This window comes from Cebus imitator, unplaced genomic scaffold (assembly GCF_001604975.1).
Source record: "Cebus imitator isolate Cc_AM_T3 unplaced genomic scaffold, Cebus_imitator-1.0 Scaffold85, whole genome shotgun sequence".
NCBI classification, from domain to species: Eukaryota; Metazoa; Chordata; class Mammalia; order Primates; family Cebidae; genus Cebus; species Cebus imitator.
The window spans coordinates 6,496,045-6,513,410 of NW_016107400.1; the positions used below are offsets into that span (position 1 = coordinate 6,496,045).

General features: G+C 45.1%; 1 protein-coding gene across 4 annotated transcripts in view; it reads left to right on the forward strand.

Moving 5' to 3' along the window:
- Positions 1-17,366, forward strand: part of PRKCB (protein kinase C beta) — a 388,392-nt gene that overhangs the window by 122,762 nt on the left and 248,264 nt on the right. For 2 of the 4 annotated variants that reach the window (XM_017534411.2, XM_017534410.2), the window contains exon 4: positions 5,686-5,696. The exons of the other annotated variants lie outside the window; for them this stretch is intronic. In XM_017534411.2, the coding sequence (XP_017389900.1) occupies positions 5,686-5,696 (11 nt within the window). The remainder of the gene's footprint in view (positions 1-5,685; positions 5,697-17,366) is intronic. 4 annotated transcript variants of the gene reach the window in all.

Genomic DNA, 17,366 nt, shown 5'->3' on the forward strand with positions numbered 1-17,366 from the left:
TTTTTTTTTAGATAGAGTTTCACTCTAGTTGCTGAAGCTGGAGTGCAATGGCACGATCTTGGCTCACTGCAACCTCTACCTCCCAGGTTCAAGCAATTCTCCTGTCTCAGCCTCTCAAGTAGCTGGGGTTACAGGTGTGTGCCACGATGCCCAGCTAAGTTTTTGTATTTTTAGTAGAAATGGGGTTTCACCATGTTAGCCAGGCTGGTCTTGAACTCTTGACCTCAGATGGTCTGCCACCTTGGCCTCCCAAAGTGCTGGGATTACAGGCTTGAGCCACCATGCCCAGCCCCATCAGCTATGCTTTCTGATGCTCTCCCTCCTCCTGCCCCATTCTGACATGCCCCAGCGTGTGCTGTTTCCCCCACCCATATGCCCATGTGTTCTCATTATTCAGCTCCCACTTATAAGTGAAAACATGCAGTTAAACACTGCCTTAATAGGCTTCCTTCCTTTCCCTGTCTTACTTCCCCACTCCCTACTGCTGCTCTCTGGGTCACCTCTCACACAATCTGTGTGTTCTTTAATCATTGTCGAAGGGCCTGGGCATATCCCAAACTAAGATAATTGCCCAAGGTCCTAGCTAAATTCAACAGCCCTTTTTGTCTTTATCTTCTTTGTGACAATGCCACTATTAATGACTGTTCCGTGTTAAAATTCTTCCCCATTTTGGCTTTTGTGACCCTAATACGATTCTTCTTCTACTTCTGATTATTTCTTTTCTTTTTTTATTCATTGGCAGCTTTTAATTTTTTTGAAAAATTGCTAGTTTTTTGCTCACTTTTTTTTAAGAGATGAAGTCTCACTGTGTTGCCCAGGCTGGTCTCGGAATTCTAGACTCAAGCGATCCTCCCACCTCGTCCTCCCAAATGCTGGGATTACAGGAGCAAGCCACTGTGCCCATCTTTCTTCTCCTCTCTTTAGCCACCCAATTTTAGGTACCTCAAATATCTCAGTATTTTAGTTGTAAATGGCAGAAAATATGACTCGAATTGGTTTATGTTTAAAAAAAAAGTAAGTTATTGGATCACATACTTGAGAATCCTAGGATAGGTGGCTTCAGGGAAGGTGTGATCAAGGTGTTCAGCATCACGTCTCCATCGTGATTCAGCTTTCCTCTGCATTGCCTGATTCTTAGGCATGTGCTTGACTAATGAGGCAACAGCAGCTTGCAGGTCCAAGCTTATTTTCATCAATGGTATCTTAACTACATCAGTGGTATAGAACTGCTTCTTTTCTGGAGCCCCACTGTAAGTTTTGGGCTTCATTCTCATTGGCCTGTGTTGGGTGATGTATACATTTCTAAACCAATCACAGTTGCCAAGCGGATGTAGTACAGGTTGAGTATCTCTTATCCAAAATGCTTGGGACCAGAAGAGTTTCTGAGTGTGGACTTTTTTTTCTTTCTATCAGATTTTGAACTATTTGCATGTTACTTACCGGTTGAGCATCCCAAATCCCAAAATTGAAAATCCAAAATGCATAATGAGCCTTTCCTTGGAACATCACGTCCGTGCTCAAAAAGTTTCGGGTTTTGGAGCATTTCACACTTTGGGTTTCTGGATGTGAGGTCCCCTCATTGCCGGGGCTGGGTCACATAATCACCCTTGAAGCCAAGATTAGAGTGGAGCCCCATTCCATAAGGACTGAGAGTGGGTGGTTTCACAAAAGAAAGTCAAAGTGCTGTCACATGAGGGGATGGATACTGGAGAGGCAAAAACAACAGATGTTCACACTGCGTTTCTGGGTTCATTTATCGGCTCTTCGCTTTCTCTGTGAATCATCTGATGATTTCCGCTCCCGCCTGCCTGGGCAGGACTCTGAAACTCCTGCCTCCAGATTAGACTCCACTTCTGAGTTGTAGCCTCTTTTCCCCCACCCTCTAGAATTAGGCATTTCCATTTGGTGGTGCTACGCAGACCTGAAACTCAGTGTGCTGCAACCCTCACCACCTCCCACCTGGTTTCTCTCTCTAACGTCCCTGTCTTTGTCAGCGGTGCCAGTAGGTTTCCTTCCAGCCCCATTGTGCTGCTTTTGGTTCCTTGAATGCACCTTTGCGATGCTTTTCCTTCTTTTGTAACCCTCTTTGGCATATTCTTGTGTTGGTGAACCCCTGCCCTTATTTGGATATCAGCTCAGAAGTCACTTCTTTGGGGATCTCTAACCTTATTACCCATGTCTGCCAAGCCTGAGTTAGATACTCTTTTCCCTAGCTCCACTAGGCTTTTACCTCTTCTGCCATTGCATTTCTCACTCAGACTGGCTCCGTTGCCTGCCTTCCCCTTGAGGGCAGGGCCACATCTGTCTAATTCACCATTGTATTTCCAGCAGTCCAGCCTGACAACTGAGTCTGGGTGCTGTCTGATAAACTAGGCTTTGTTTTTTTTTTTTTTTCCTCTTTTTTTAATTTTGATAGTTTTGGGGGAACAGATGGTTTTTTGGTTACATGGATAAGTTCTTTCATGGTGGTTTCTGAGGTTTTGGTGTATCCATCACTAGAACAGTATATGTGTACCCAATATGTAGTCTTTTATTCCTCACCCTCCCACCTTTTCCCCCAGTCCCCAAAGTCCCTTATATCACTCTTAGGCTTTTGTGTCCTCTTAGCTTAACTTCACTTACAAGTGAGAATATATGGTATTTGGGTTTCCAGTCCTGAGTTACTTCCCTTAGAACAATGGCCTCCAACTCCATCCAAGTTGCTGCAAAGGCCATTATTCCGTTCTGTTTTATGGCTGAGTAGTATTCTATCATGTATATCTATATATACAACATTTTCTTTATTCACTTGAGATAAACCAGGCTTTGAATTCAGGCTTTTCTCTCCTGAGCTGAGAGCATATGCGCAAGTTCCTTCACCACCCCAAGCCCATTTCTCATCTCTAAGATGCGGACAATGACAGTTCCTCCCTCACTGAGCACTTGTGAGGAGTAAGTGGTGATCACAGTTACAAAGTGTTCAGCACAGTGCCTGGAACACGGTAAGCATTGAATCAGTGCCAGTGATCACTTTTATCCTCTGAATATTATTTTTACCTCATCCAGTGTCTAGCACACAATAAACCCTCAACAAATGACAGCTCTTATTATTAGCCAAGAATGGAACCTGAAACATAGTATGCTCCATGGATCATTAAAGCTTTCTTTCTGAAAGTTTGAAATTAACAAAAAGAGCCTTTGATGTTTCCCTCACTGCACATCAGCTCGGAGTAGGTAGAGCACTCTCCCCCTCCAGGTGGGGTGGGCATTTCCACTGGCGGCTGGAGCCACCCCTCCTGTAGTTGGAGGTGGTCTTCTCTGGTGTCACTGGGGTGCCGAGGTGATGTGTCGCCAGCACTTGTTTGCTTGTTTGATGTAACGAGGGTGGCCTTGCCCCTCCTAGGAAAGAGATTCATTAAGGTTAGAGAGGGGCTTGTTCCTGTGAAGTTCCAAGGACTGCCTGGGGCTGCCACTTTAGGAACTCCCCTTTTCTCATTTTGTCTCCGGTAAGTTGTTACTGATCTGCACATGATGTTTCTCCTTCTTGCTAGCCGTGGGGATGGGCCTTCCTCAGGCATTGCTGTTGCCTTGAACATTGCCGTCAGCACCGTTGCCATCAAGTCATGACAGCAGCGCCATTGGCTCTGGTTTATTGGGTGTCTATATGGGCAGCCGTGGGGTTAGACATTTGGAGTATACTCTAGGGCTGCTGCGAGGATTAAATGAGATATGAAGCATCTATAACCCTACGGTCCAATAGGGTAGCCACTACCCATGTGTGCCTACTTAAATATACATTTTAATTAAAGTTAAATAAAGAAAAAATTCAGTGTATCACATACAGAAGCCACATTTCAAGTGCTCGGTATCCACATGTGCTAATGGCTCATGTAACTGGCAGTGAAGATGGGGAACATTTTCATCATCACAGAAAATTCTCCCAGACAGCGCTGATCTAGATAGAACAGGATTCAATCCGCTGTGGCTTGTGGATCCACTAACTGAGATCATACACACAGAATTTTGTGGGAACACAGCTGTGCCTGTTTGTTTATGCCTTGTGTGTGGCTGCTTTTGCACTGCAAGGATGGAATTGAGTAGTTGTGACAGAGACCGTGTGGCCTGCAAAACCTAAAATATTCAGTCTCCTATCCTTGAAGAAAAAGTTTGTCAGCATCTGGTCTAGAACATTGCCTGGCACTTGGTTAGCGTTAAATACATGTTTGGGACTTTTTATTTATTGAAAATAATACACATTTAGTTCTCGACAAACGTAAGTATTGTTATCCCTGTCCTGGAGATGAGAAGACTGGGACTGGAATTCTGTACTGTCACTTTCAGGGGACAGGCACTTCATGAGTCTTTTAAATTAAGGTGCCTGCCACCTCACCGGGCTAATTTTTGTATTTTTAGTAGAGATGGCTTTCACTGTGTTGACCAGGCTGGTCTTGAATTCCTGACCTCAAATTCCGCTCCCCTCGGCCTCCCAAAGTGCTGGGATTACAGGCGTAAGCCACCATGTTTGGCCTTGTGAGTCTTGTTTATCACTTACCTCCTTTTTTTCTTCCAACTTTTGTTTTAGGTTCAGGGGCACAGTACAGGTTTATTACATGGGTAAATTACATGTCACTGGAATTTGGTGTACAAATGATTTTATCACCCAGGTAGCATAGTACCTAATAGTTTTTTTGTTTGTTTGTTTGTTTTTGAGATGGAGTCTTGCTCTGTCACCAGGCTGGAGTGCAGTGGCGTGATCTTGGCTCACCACAACGTTTACCTCCTGGGTTTAAGCGATTCCCCTGCCTCAGCCTCCCGAGTAGCTGGGACTACAGGCAGGCACCACCAGGCCCAGCTATTTTTTTTTATTTTAGTAGAGACAGTGGTTCACCATATTGGCCAGGATGGTCTCGATCTCTTGACCTCAAGTGATCCAACTGCCTCGGCCTCCCAGAGTGCTGGGATTACAGGTCTGAGCCACTGCACCCAGTCCTGATAGTAGTTTTTTGGTTCTCACCCTCCACCCTCAAGTAGGTCTCAGTGTCTGTTGTTCCCTTCTTTGTGTCATGAGTGCCTGATGTTTAGCTCCCACTTACAAGTGAGAACATGCAGCATTTTGTTTTCCGTTCCTGTGTTAATTTGCTTAGGATAGTGGCCTTCGGCTGCACCCATGTTACAGCAAAGGGCATGATTTTGTTCTTTTTTATGCCTGCCTGGTATTCAGTGGTGTTTATGTACCACATTTTCTTTATCCCATCCACCGTGGATGGGCACCTAGGTTGATTTCTTGTCTTTGCTATTGCATCACTTACTCTTGAATCTGGAGTGGCACCTAGCACATAATAGACATTCAGGACATGTTTGTTGAGCAATGAGTGGATAAGTTAGGAATCAATTACATATAAATCAATAATCATCAGTGATGAATTTCTATGAACAAATATGAAAATTAGATTGGCCCCATTGCATAGATGAAGAAACAGCCCTGTAGAGGGAAAGTGCCTCATCAAAATGCAACATAACTGTGAAAGTGTAGAATTGGGACTCCAGCTGAAGTCATCTGCGTATTTTCTGAGCTGTCCGCTCCACCATCCTGCCTTCTCTGGCAGCTGCCTTCTCTGGCAGCAGCGCTGGTGCCTCCTCTCTCCCTCCTGTAGCTTGACTTTTGTTCAGCGCCTGCTTCTCTTCTTCACCGGCTGCCAGCTTCAGCTGCTTTGTGGCACCCTTGGGCTTGAAGCTTCATTTCTGGTGCTGTGGCACCACAAAGCTCTGCCCTGGTGTCACTTGTGTCCAAGTAGGTCAGCCAAATTTGAATGATCTCTCTCTTGGCCACTTCGGTCTGTGAAGTTGGAGTCGAGACCATCTGTGATTTTACTCATTAGTTACTGCAAAACCAAGAGGGCCATGGGGTAAGAGGGCCATTAAGCTAGAGGCCAAGCAAAACTCTGCTCTTGAAGCACCTTCTGAGATGGCTTCTCATGGAACATCTGCTCAAAGTGGCTTCACATCAAGTTAAGTCAAAGATGCATTAAATGAATCCAGTTCCTAACTGCTTCCAACTATGAAGTCACAGTTCATCTCTTGCCCTAGGAGAGGTTTCTTTTGGGCTCTGAGGACTGGAGCCCTGGAGACTTTATTGCCTTACTATTTCCTCCTTCACCATCAGATATTTATTTTTCATGTGTTCTGGGCACAGCCTGCCTGGATTTGAATGCTGCCTTCACCACCTGCTGGTGTGTAATCTTGGACGAGTTACCTTCTTTTCAGTGCCTCGGTTTCCCCTTTGTACAATAAAGGTAATACTAAGTAAGATCTACCACATAGCTGTGGAGAGGATTAAAGGAGCCAATATGTGGAAAATATTTAGAACAGTGTAGTGCATAGTAGCTTCTCTATAAATGGTTATTGTTATTATCCCCTCAAATCTAAAATCCCCCTAATTTGTTCCAGAGGAGCAAGGGTTGTGTCTCGCCTGCCTTTAAATCCCTTACTTTAAGTTGGGGGTCCCAAGCCCAACCATCTGCAGGAGACTAGAAAGGAACTTACATGAGTGACTTAAACCAGGTGTGGATTTATGTGGACTAGAGAATGCAAGGCTGTCTGAATGGGGATCTATTAGTCATTCACGGATCACATATACACTGAGCATCTACTATGTACCAAGCACTGTTTTGCATCTCAGGACACAGCAGAGAATGAACAAGACAAAATGCCCTGCCGTCTACCCCCTTGGAGGTTATGTTTTTGTTGTTCTTGTTGTTTTAGATGAAGACTCCCTCTGTCTCCAGGCTGGAGTGCAGTTGTGCAATTTCAGCTCACTGCAGCCTCCACCTCCCAGGTTCAAGTGATTCTCCTGCCTCAGCCTCCCAAGTAGCTGGGACTACAGGGCACATCACCTTGCCCACCTAATTTTTTTTTGTATTTTTAGTAGAGATGGGATTTCACCATGTTAGCATGATGGTCTCGATCTCCTGACCTCGTGATCCACCCACCTCAGCCTCCCAAAGTGCTGAGATTGCAGGCATGAGCCACCGTGCTCGGCTCTGGAGTTTATGTTTTAGTGGACCAAGCTCTAATGACTCTGTTGCTGCATGAGGATGTGGTCCCACTGTCGACAAAACTTAGGATTTTTCTGAAAGAAAAGCTGGAAACCTCAATTTGTAAAAACCATGAATTCTCCTAGCTTGAGAATGGGCAATGGTTTCCAATTTTTTTTTTTAAGCACAGTACAAGCTGTGAACCTAAAAGCCAGTTTACAACCCCTGCCTTAAGACACTCCTCTAATTGCTCTGGGACGAGGCCTGTCTCTGCCCTGCAAATCAGCAGCTGGTCAGATTTCAAGGTCGTTGGCGTGGAGGGCGCCGCCTCCCTCTCCTTGCATGGAGGTTATTGTGGCTTTTTCTGCCCACAGAGCAGATGATGCTGCCACCCTGCAGACTGCAGGCAGTGAGTTCGAATATTCCTTCTCTCATCCTTTCTTTTGGTTGGTGGCCTTGGCTGGGTTCCCGGCCCCCCAAGAGCAGATGACAAGAGGTTGGAAGCAGCTTCCTCCTAGTCACCCACAGGGGTGGTAGGGTGGGGTTGGTGATGTGGAGAAAAAGCACTGGGTCAGGGCAGCTTCCTTTGAAACCAGAAAATTAATGATCTCTGTTGCCTGAATCTTTTCAAAGTGAAGTGATTTAAAAGCTTGTGTGGGAAGCGTTGAGAATGGGATTGAGGAGAAAAGAAGTTTAGGATGCTATCAGGAACAATTCCTAACAGCAGGAGGTTTTTGGAGAGGCAGTGGTGAAATTCATTGGAAATTTTTGTGTGCTATCTTTTTTTTGAGACAGAGTCTCACTCTGTCAACCAGGCTGGAGTGCAATGATGCGATCCCGGCTCACTGCAACCTCCACCTCCTAGGTTCAGGTGATTGTCCTGCCTCAGCCTCCCAAGTAGCTGGGACTACAGGTAATCACCACCATGCCCGACTAATTTTTTTATTTCTAGTAGAGACAGGGTTTTGCCATGTTGGTCAGGTTGGTCTTGAGCTCCTGACCTCAGGTGAGGTCCACCTGCTGCGGCTTCCCAAAGTGTTGCAATTACAGGCTTGAGCCACAGTGCCTGGCCTTGTGTGGCGTCTTTGAAATCCTTGTTTAAGTTTAGTGTGTTTAAGTTTAGTGTGGTTGCCTCTCGGTCGGGTGCGTGCTCTCTGGTTTTCCCCAAGCCCCACCCCTCCCTGTTGTGCTTCACCCACTTGCCTGACTCAGTTATGCTTACTGGCCTGGCTTTGTAGGTCTTTGAGTTGGTGCCCTCTGCTCTGAAGGAAGCTGGATGACAGCGAGCTTGAGATGATGGAATCTAGGTTCAAACCCACCTGCCCTATCTGCCCTTTACTGACTTGCATGACTGTGGACAAGTTCCTGTACCCCTGAGATTGTCAGGACTCTGCAGGAAATAGAAACCAGTTAGGTGACTGCAAGGAAGAAAGTTTCATGAAAGGGCAAGGTTAAGATTACAAATAAGGAATGTTGAAGCACCTAAGGCCTTGCAAAAGCAGGAGGCTGTTACCATCTCTAAAGGGGAAGAAACAAGTGGAGGAAATAGTTTGGAGTCTATTGAGAGCTGGGGCTAAGAAGGGAGGAATCGCTAGCAGGAACCATGGTCCTGGAGGGATGAACCACTTCCCAAACAGCAGTACTAAGGCAGGCAAGAAGAGGAGGAAAACACCCCAGCCTCTCTTCTCCTCTCCCATTGCCTGTTGGTCTCACCCACTGGCTGAGCCCAGCTGGAAACCAGAAGGACCGGATGATGGGTTCTGTAAGGGTTAGCCTCCTGAGGCTCAGCTCACAGCAGGATCAGAGAAAAAAAATTGGATCTGAGAGGTAAAACAAGGAACAAGCAGCATGTCACCCTCAGCTTCCCTACCTTGAAAGTGGAGGATAACTGACCTCAGAAGGTTACCGGGGGGGCTCACATACTCACAAAGAAAAGGGTCTGGTTGATATTAAGTACTCACAAATGCTGAGATTCAGTGTGGGTTTCAAACCATTTCTAGGTGCTAAAGGTCCTGAGAAGAGGGTTCCATTTCAGTATCAAGAAACATTCTCAGGTGGGCAGATCACTCCTGGAGGCCAGGAGTTCAAGACCAGCCTGGCAAACATGGCGAGACCTCTTCTCTACTGAAAATACAAAAATTAGCTGGGCATGGTGGTACATGCCTGTAATCCCAGCTACCCTGGAGGCTGAGGTAAGTGAATTGCTCGAACCTGGGAGGTAGAGGTTGCAGTGAGCTGAGGCTGCACTCCAGTCTGGGCTACAGAGTGAGATCCTGTCAAAAAAAAAAAACCCACAAAAAACAAAAAGACATTCTCCTCCTTCCCCTACAGTGGGGACCACTGCGAATGGTTGCATCGTCCCTGGGGAGTTTAAAGTGAACGTGTAGTGGTTATGAGCAAAAACCCTAGAACCAAGTAGCCTGGGTCCCAGTCCCAATTGCCACTGACAGTCAAGTTACTCAAATTCTTCTGCCTTATTTTCTCCTCTGTAAAATGGGGATGTTAGTCGTTTCCACCTCATAGGTCTGTGAGGATTAAAATGAGTTTATTTACGTAAAGAGCTTAACGCGGTGTTTGCCACATAGTAGACAATCAATAGATGTTAGCTATTGTAATTGCTGCCATCTCCTCCTCATCATCATCATGGTCGTCATCGTCACCATCTCCATGGATCAGCTTTAACCAAAACTGACCCACTGTCAATAGAAAAATTTCCTGTGGATGAAGTCCATGCCATCGGGCCTCTCAGGAACTTCATTGATCATACCATTATCTTCTCATCCTCCCACGGATATGATATTTCAGGGAGTGATTGATAGGTATGTGTATGTACGTGGGGAAGGGTGGGCTTGTGCCTGACTCCAGGGACACAGTGCTTTGTTATGCAGAATAGCTTGCCTGTCATCCCACTACGGGCCCCTTCCTTGAAAAGTTCCAGGCTATTTTTGAGCCCTCATGGCTCACATGTTCCTTTCTACAGCATGTCAATGCCAGTACAGAAAAATTGAAACCTTTTGGCAGCGTCTAAGGCAAAAGAGATTTCAAAGTGCATGGAGGATGAGTGTTGCTCTACTGACAGGGTATTGAAACGTGATGAGAATGCTGAGTTGAGAGACTGCAGGCAGCTTGTGTGTTTGCGTTTAGACCTTGCTGGCTTTCTTGGGAAATCAGTGGAGTTGCCCAAGGTTAATGTCATCTCCAAGAAGGCACCAAAGGGTAGTAACACTCCTTCACACCCATTTGTATATACACTCTGCAAGATCAGAAGAGGATGCAGCAGTGGAATAGACGGTTGTCCCAGAGCACCACCTGGGCTCCGAGCCACAGGATTCTGCAGCAGGAATCACCTGAGGGCAGAGTGAGGTGTGTTGGTGCCGCCTGGGAGCTCTGGGCTTTCGTGTGCTGATGGGCAGGCAGACACTGGAGCCAGGCCGAATTGTGTGTGAAAATGTGGGTCTAAGAGTGAAGGTGCCAAACCCTCACCTTTTCTACTTTCATTTATCCTCCCTGTTCTTCTCTGAAGGGCAGAGTATGACTTTGGAGTAAGGTAGACCTCAGTTCAAACCCCACTTCTTCTTTTGGGAGTAGCTAAATCTTTGCAATGCTTTATTTGAAAGGAAATCAAGATCACATTTTCAGGGTTGTTGAGAGGTTTAGAGATCGTGGTGTTTCAGGGCCTCTGGGGCTCAAAAGATGTTTGCTGAACCCTTGCCTTGTGTTCAATCCTCAAAATAGTCCCAAAGGGAGGATAAACAGGTAGCACCGCCATTTCATAAACAGGTGACTGAGGCACGAGTGGCTTGACCATAACGACACAGGAGGTGAGTCCCGGAGCCGGATTGGAGGCTGTCATTGGACTCTCCTCTGAGGAACGCAGTACAGAGTAGTGGTCAGGGCTTGACCAACCTCTAGAGTCCATGAGCAGATTTTCTGGGCCTCTGGCTTAATTTTTCTCATGCACAAATGGAGGGGATTATAGTAGACTTACTTTCTATGGTTGTGAAGGTTACATATACATGAGACAATTCTATAAATGCTTAGCATGTGCTTGAGTTACAGTAAATATGCAATAAAGTATTCGCTACTATTGTTAGTATTATGATTAGAAGCAGCAGCAGTTGTTACCACCATTGCCACTATCTCCATGGATCAGCTCCAATCAAAACTGACCCGTTGTCAGTAGAAAAATTCCCTGTGGATGAGGTCCATGTTGTAGGTGTAGCAGTGATTGTGATTGCCACTAGAGAGTCATATTGGGGTTTGGTTTATGAGTGTTGGCCTCTGGGAGTGTTTCCTATTTGCTCTTTCTTTTTTCCCCTTTGAGGATGGATGGTGTGATGGTTCCTGTCCATTTGGTCCCTCCTCTGGGACCACCATTCCCTCCCTTCCTTGTCCTGCTCTGAGTCCCAGGAGGTAGAACACTATGGACTGTATCTCCTGGACTCCCTTGCTGGTTGACTTTTGTCTGAGTTAAGCCAAAGGGAGGTGGCAGCAAGAGATGAGAGGGTGGGAGGAGAGAGAGTTTCGGGTATTTTGTCTATAGCTGTACCACCCTGAATGTACCTGATCTCACCAGGATCAGGCCTGGTTAGTACTCAGGTGGGAGAGTTTGGGGTATTTCCACCTGCAGCTCCCTCTGTCCGTCTCTGGCCCCACTCTGCCATGCTAGCCCCTGTGAGGGGGCCCCTCTCTCAGGGTTTCCTCTATTACCTCATTTCATAGGACTGTACCTTTAGTCCTAGGTACAGAACAGTTTTCCACAGTTACTAGTGTCTTTAAGTGAACATCCAGAATGCAAAACCTATTATGAGATAATGTGTTGGTTTGTTTTCCTTTTTTTAAAAAAATGGCACACCCACTTTGGAAAACAATGGTGGTTTCTGATTAAGTTAAAAATAAGAGTTACGGTATGATACAGCCATTCTACTCCCAGGTATTTATTCAAGAGGAATTAAATTGTATTCCCACACAAGAAAGAATGAATAAATGAAGACTTATAAATGAATGTTCATAGCAGCTTTATTTGTAATAACCAGAAACTGTAAAAAACAAAACAAAACAAAAAAACACCTCAGAATATTGATCAGTAGATGAACGGATAAGCAAACTTTGGAATAATCAGATAATGGAATACTATTCAGCAGTAAAGATGAACTAATTGATAATACAGACACGTGCATGCATGAGTCTCAAAAACATTATTTTAAGTGAAAGAAGGCAGACACTTATAGTGCATACTGTATGGGGCCATTTATCTATAATAACAGAAAGTAGATTAGTGTCTACCACGGGCTGGGGGTGGGTACAGGGAACCTTTTGACTGATGCCTGTGCTCTGTAATTTTGGTGGTATATGGGTATAATACATTTGTTAAAACTCAATGGAATATGCATCTAACCTATACGATAGCCTGAGTGTATTTTCTTGTATTAAAGTATGCCTCAGGAAGTTCATGTGTATGAAAATTTGTACTTGCTTTATTGTATTAAAATATCAGAGAAATGAAAAATAAAGAAAAGGACTTTTAAGAAAGCTTAAAAGTCCTTTTAACTAGAGACAGTCACCACCGTCCACAGTCCACTTCCTTTCAGCTTTTAATTTTTTTCTGTGCTTAGGTTTTCCCCTTCACTGTCTTATTTAAATAAAAAAGAAAGCAAATGGAAAGTCTCCCATATGAAGGCCTTTTGGCTCTGAGTTTTCCTTGCCTAAGGGACTCTAGCATGATGGTGAGAAAGTTTTGTCTTGTGTAACTAAAATGTATTGGGAGGAAATGAAAATGTTTAGTCTGGTGAAGGGGAGACATGGGGAAAAGAGTGAGGGAGTATGGTCTACCATCGTGAGCTTCAAATCACAACCAATCAGCCAGTTAAACACTGAGCTCCTGTTATGTGTCAGTATTAGGAAGACAGTGGTGTACAAAACATATGACTTTTCTGATTTAATGGACTTAACAGTCTGAGAGGGAAAGATATTTTTATTATTCACAACAACAATAACAATAGCTAATATTTAAGATGAACTGGTGCCTGTTACAGTGTTAAGGTTTAGTTTTTTATTTTAGTGTTTTTAATGTGATGTCACATTTAATCCCAGCAACTCTATGAGTAGGTACTCTTTTTATTCCTATTTCATGGTTGAAAATAATAAAGTGGCTTGGAGACATTAAGTCAAATGGAGACATACAGTGAGCACATTAAACCTAGACTGGCAGGTCAGGATGGAAGTGATATTTAATCCCCAAGGAAATGACTTTTTTTCTTTTTAATTTTTAATTTCATTGAGATGGAGTCTTGCCCTGTCACACAGGCTGGAATGCAGTGACACAATCTTGGCTCACTGCAACCTCCACCTCCCGGGTTCAAGTGATTCTCCTGCCTCAGTCTCCCAAGTAGCTGGGATTACAGGCAACCACCACCATGCCCGGCTAATTTTTGTATTTTTAGTAGACATGGGGGTTTCACCAGGTTGGCCAGGCTGGTCTCAAACTCCCGACCTCAGGTGATCCACCCGCCTCAGCCTCCCAAAGTGCTGGGATTATAGGTGTAAGCCATGACACCCAGCCTCTTTTAGTGTCTTTAATGTGTTGTCACATTGAATCCTAGCAACTCTATGAATAGGTACTCTTTTTATTCCCATTTTATGGTTGAAAATAATTAAGTGGCTTGGAGACGCGAAGTCAAATGGGAACATACAGTGAGCACATTAAACCTAGATTGGCATGTCAGGACGGAAGTGATATTTAATCCCCAAGGAAATAATAATGTTTTTTTTTTTTTTCTTATTTGAGACAGGGTCTCACTCTGTTGCCCAAGCCAGAGTGCAATGACACAATTGTGGCTCACTGCAGCCTTAACCTCCTGGGCTCAAGTGATCCTCCAACCCCAGCTACCTGGCTAGCTGGGAGTACAGGTGTGTGCCATCTGGCCCCGCTCATCTTTTGTGTTTTTTGTAGAGATGATGTTTTTTTGCTGTGTTGCCCAGGCTGGTCTCAAATTCCTGGGCTCAAGCTATTCACCTTCTTTAGCTTCCCAAGGTGAATATATATATATATATGTTCATGACAGTGGTGTGCATTCTCTCTCTCTCTCTCTCTGTCTCAGAGATAGAGCAAATATACATATACTTGTGTGTGTATATATATATATATACATATATATATGTATGTGTATATATATATACATATATATATGTATATGTATATATATATGTATATGTGTGTGTATATATATATATATATATATATGTATGTTTGCCAAGGGCAGTGGTCTGGTTTTGAGCTATAATTAGGGGCTAGGCTGGACAGAATTGGTGTTTCGAAGTGAGTGGTGGTGGCGGTGAAGGAGGAGAGAAGGGTGAGTCCCAGGGTGAGGGATGCAGGCACATCCTGAGAAATGAGGCAGAAGAATGAGAACCTGGCTTGGGGCATGGTCTGCCCATCTGAATGGTGATGCTGAGAGACAGACAGAGAGGTGTGGGGCTTGAGGGCGGGGCGGGGGAGGAGCACAGGACAGAGAGAGACCAGCAGGAATAGAATTCCTGAAGTCCCTTGGGTTGACAGGATGCCCTGTTGAGAGAGCGTCCACAGGGTAGAGATCAGCACCTAGGACAGAGCCTCGAGAACTTCCTCTAGGATAGGAAAGGGCTGGAGAGCAGGAGGAGGAGCCAATAAAAGGAGGATGGGGCCACAGCAGGCAGAATCAGGAGTCACTGGGAGGCTGACTTCTGTGCAATGGAAAGAACTCTAATGTTAGAGCTGTGCTTAGGAGGCAGAGAGCTCCTTGTCCTGGAAGTGTGCAGGGAGCTGCTTGGTGACCATCCTTCAGGGATGTCATGGAAGAGATATTTGCATCAATCTGGGGTGAGATCAGTTGTCTGGATTGGTTTGGGTTCTTTCATCATTTGTAAGTACACAAATAAACTCTAGTTATCTAAAGAAAAAAAAAACTGAAAGGATTATGGGGTGGCACACAAGCAGTGCCTGGTCTTAGAAAGCACAGGGCCCCAGGGTGGCTCCAGGGATCTGGGTGGCAGGAGCTAATGGATGACCTTCACAGAGTGACATTATCAGGATGAATCAGCTCCAGCTGTTTTCTGTCCTTGTGTTTCTTTGCCCAAGAATCAAAACCCAGGGAGAACAGTGTGATTCCCTGATGTTGCAATATTCAGTCATATGCAAGGGGAAAGTCAGGCACCTCACTTGACAACCCCATGAGGACTGCATACCGTGGAGGAAGGATGGCTTCCCAAAGGAAAAGCAACATTCCAGCTACCAGACAAGAGGGAGTGGACGCTGGGCAGGCAAAACCAACAGATGCTTTTTGTAGTCTCCATGGTCATGCGTATGATTTGCAATATTCACTTAGCAAGTCATCCCTCCTTGCAGAATTGTTGCTAGTGTTTTTCCTGGCTGAGGATTAAGCTTTTTCCATTTGCCTTTTTAGAGTGAGTTGGGGACCTGAGATTGACATGCATTTATCTCTGGGCTTCAAGGTAGCCCAGAGATTGTGCCACCCACGGAAGCACAATTTGGTGGCTGTCACTCATTGTCATGTCAAGTAAGGGTGCAGCTTGTGACTCTGTGGCCTTTCCTTTACCAGCAAGGGGAGCATGCTGATAGTGGCAAAGGGTCTAAATCACCGTTGCATCAGTGAGGTGGATGTGCCCATCCTAAAGGCACTTACTGAGAAGATGCCTGAGTAACAGGCACTCATGGGCACAGCAGACATGGCAAACCTCATAGTTCCTGGCACTTTCTCTCACCTGAGTAAAATCCTAGATGCCGATGTCTTCATTGAGGGCTGCAATACCTAGAGGAATTAAGGGAAGGATCAAACTGTATCCCAACTTTCCTGAATTCACTATCATGGATTGAGGGAGTTGAGTGCTTGTAACACCAAGCTCCTAAAAAAACAAAAGGCTTACTTATAGCAACATAGGAAGCACAAGAGAAATAAGGGCCCCCATGGCCCATCCTTCAACTTCTCACCTTTGGTTTATTAATCAGGACTCCTTTGGTCACAAGAGACAAAAATCCAATTCAAGTTGGTTTAGGAAAAGAGGCATTTATTGGCTTGTACAGAAAAATTGAGAGTTCTTCAGGTCTGGCTGGATTTAGGTGCTCCAGTGTGGTCATGAGGCACCTCTTGGCCTCATTCAAAAAAGCTTTTCCTTAGATGATAAATATGGCAGACACAGCACTTTGGGAGGCTGAAGCAAGAGGACCACTTGAAGGCAGGAGTTTGAAACCAGCCTGGTTAACCTAGCGAGACCCTATCTCTATGAAAGAAAAAAAAAATACTCAGGTGTAGTGGTGTGCACCTGTAGTAGCTACTAGAAATATTGAGATGAGAGAGTTGCATGAATCCAGGTGTTCGAGGTTGTAGTGAGCCATAATTGCACCACTGCACTCCAGCTTGGGTGACAGAGTGAGATTCTGTCTCAAAAAAGCCCACAAACCAACCCCCTCCTCCCAAAAAAAGGATGGCAGATGCAAATTTATTCCCTACCAGTTTAACAACTCTGCTGGAAAATAAACCCTCTTTCTTAATAATTCCAGCAAAAGTCCCGAGTTGATTCTCTTTGGGTGACCTGAGTCACATGCCCACGCCTCAATCCCCACTGTGGCCCAGGTCCCACGTCCACCCTTAGAGCCAGAGAATGAGGGCAACCTTAGCTGACCCACACAAATGGTGAACCAGTGAAGAGCAATTCCCCAAAGGAGAAGCATGAAGGATGGGTGCTGTCAGGCAGAAACAAGACATGCCACCACACTTGGTTTTGGGGTTAGGCCTGCTACTGGTCTGAGCAATCTGAGAATGGATATGGCTGGCGAGTGAAGAGATGCCGATGTGTCATCCCCTTAGACCATGGCATTGTGTCCTGCTGTCTGCATCTTTCGGGGCCTGGTCAAAAGCGGGGGACCATGGGGTCAAGGACAGTCTCCATGTGCCACCCAAACATGTAGAATGTCCCCAGCAGGCATTCTGCCACGGTCTGGCTCTCCAAGGGTTTTACAGCAGAAGGAAGGGTAGGGGACGGCTTTCTTCTGGTGGATTTATCTCCTTCTCAGTCCTGTTCTTTTCCTCTTGTTGGCTCAACTGCTTTATCTTGCTTAGTTAAATAAATTTGGTTACATTATGAAGGAAAACAGTCTTTTCCTGCAGTTGCTGACCACTGCAAAGTTACCGCTCTTTCTTTTGTTTTTCCTCTTTAGTGCTTGGCTGTGAATAAGCAACTGAAGTTTGCTGTCTCTTCCTCCCTTCTTCCAGGAATAAATAATCATCATCAGAACTTTAAGAATTTCCTTAAGACTGGGCAAATTAAAGGAAGGCCACCTATACAATGGAGCAGATG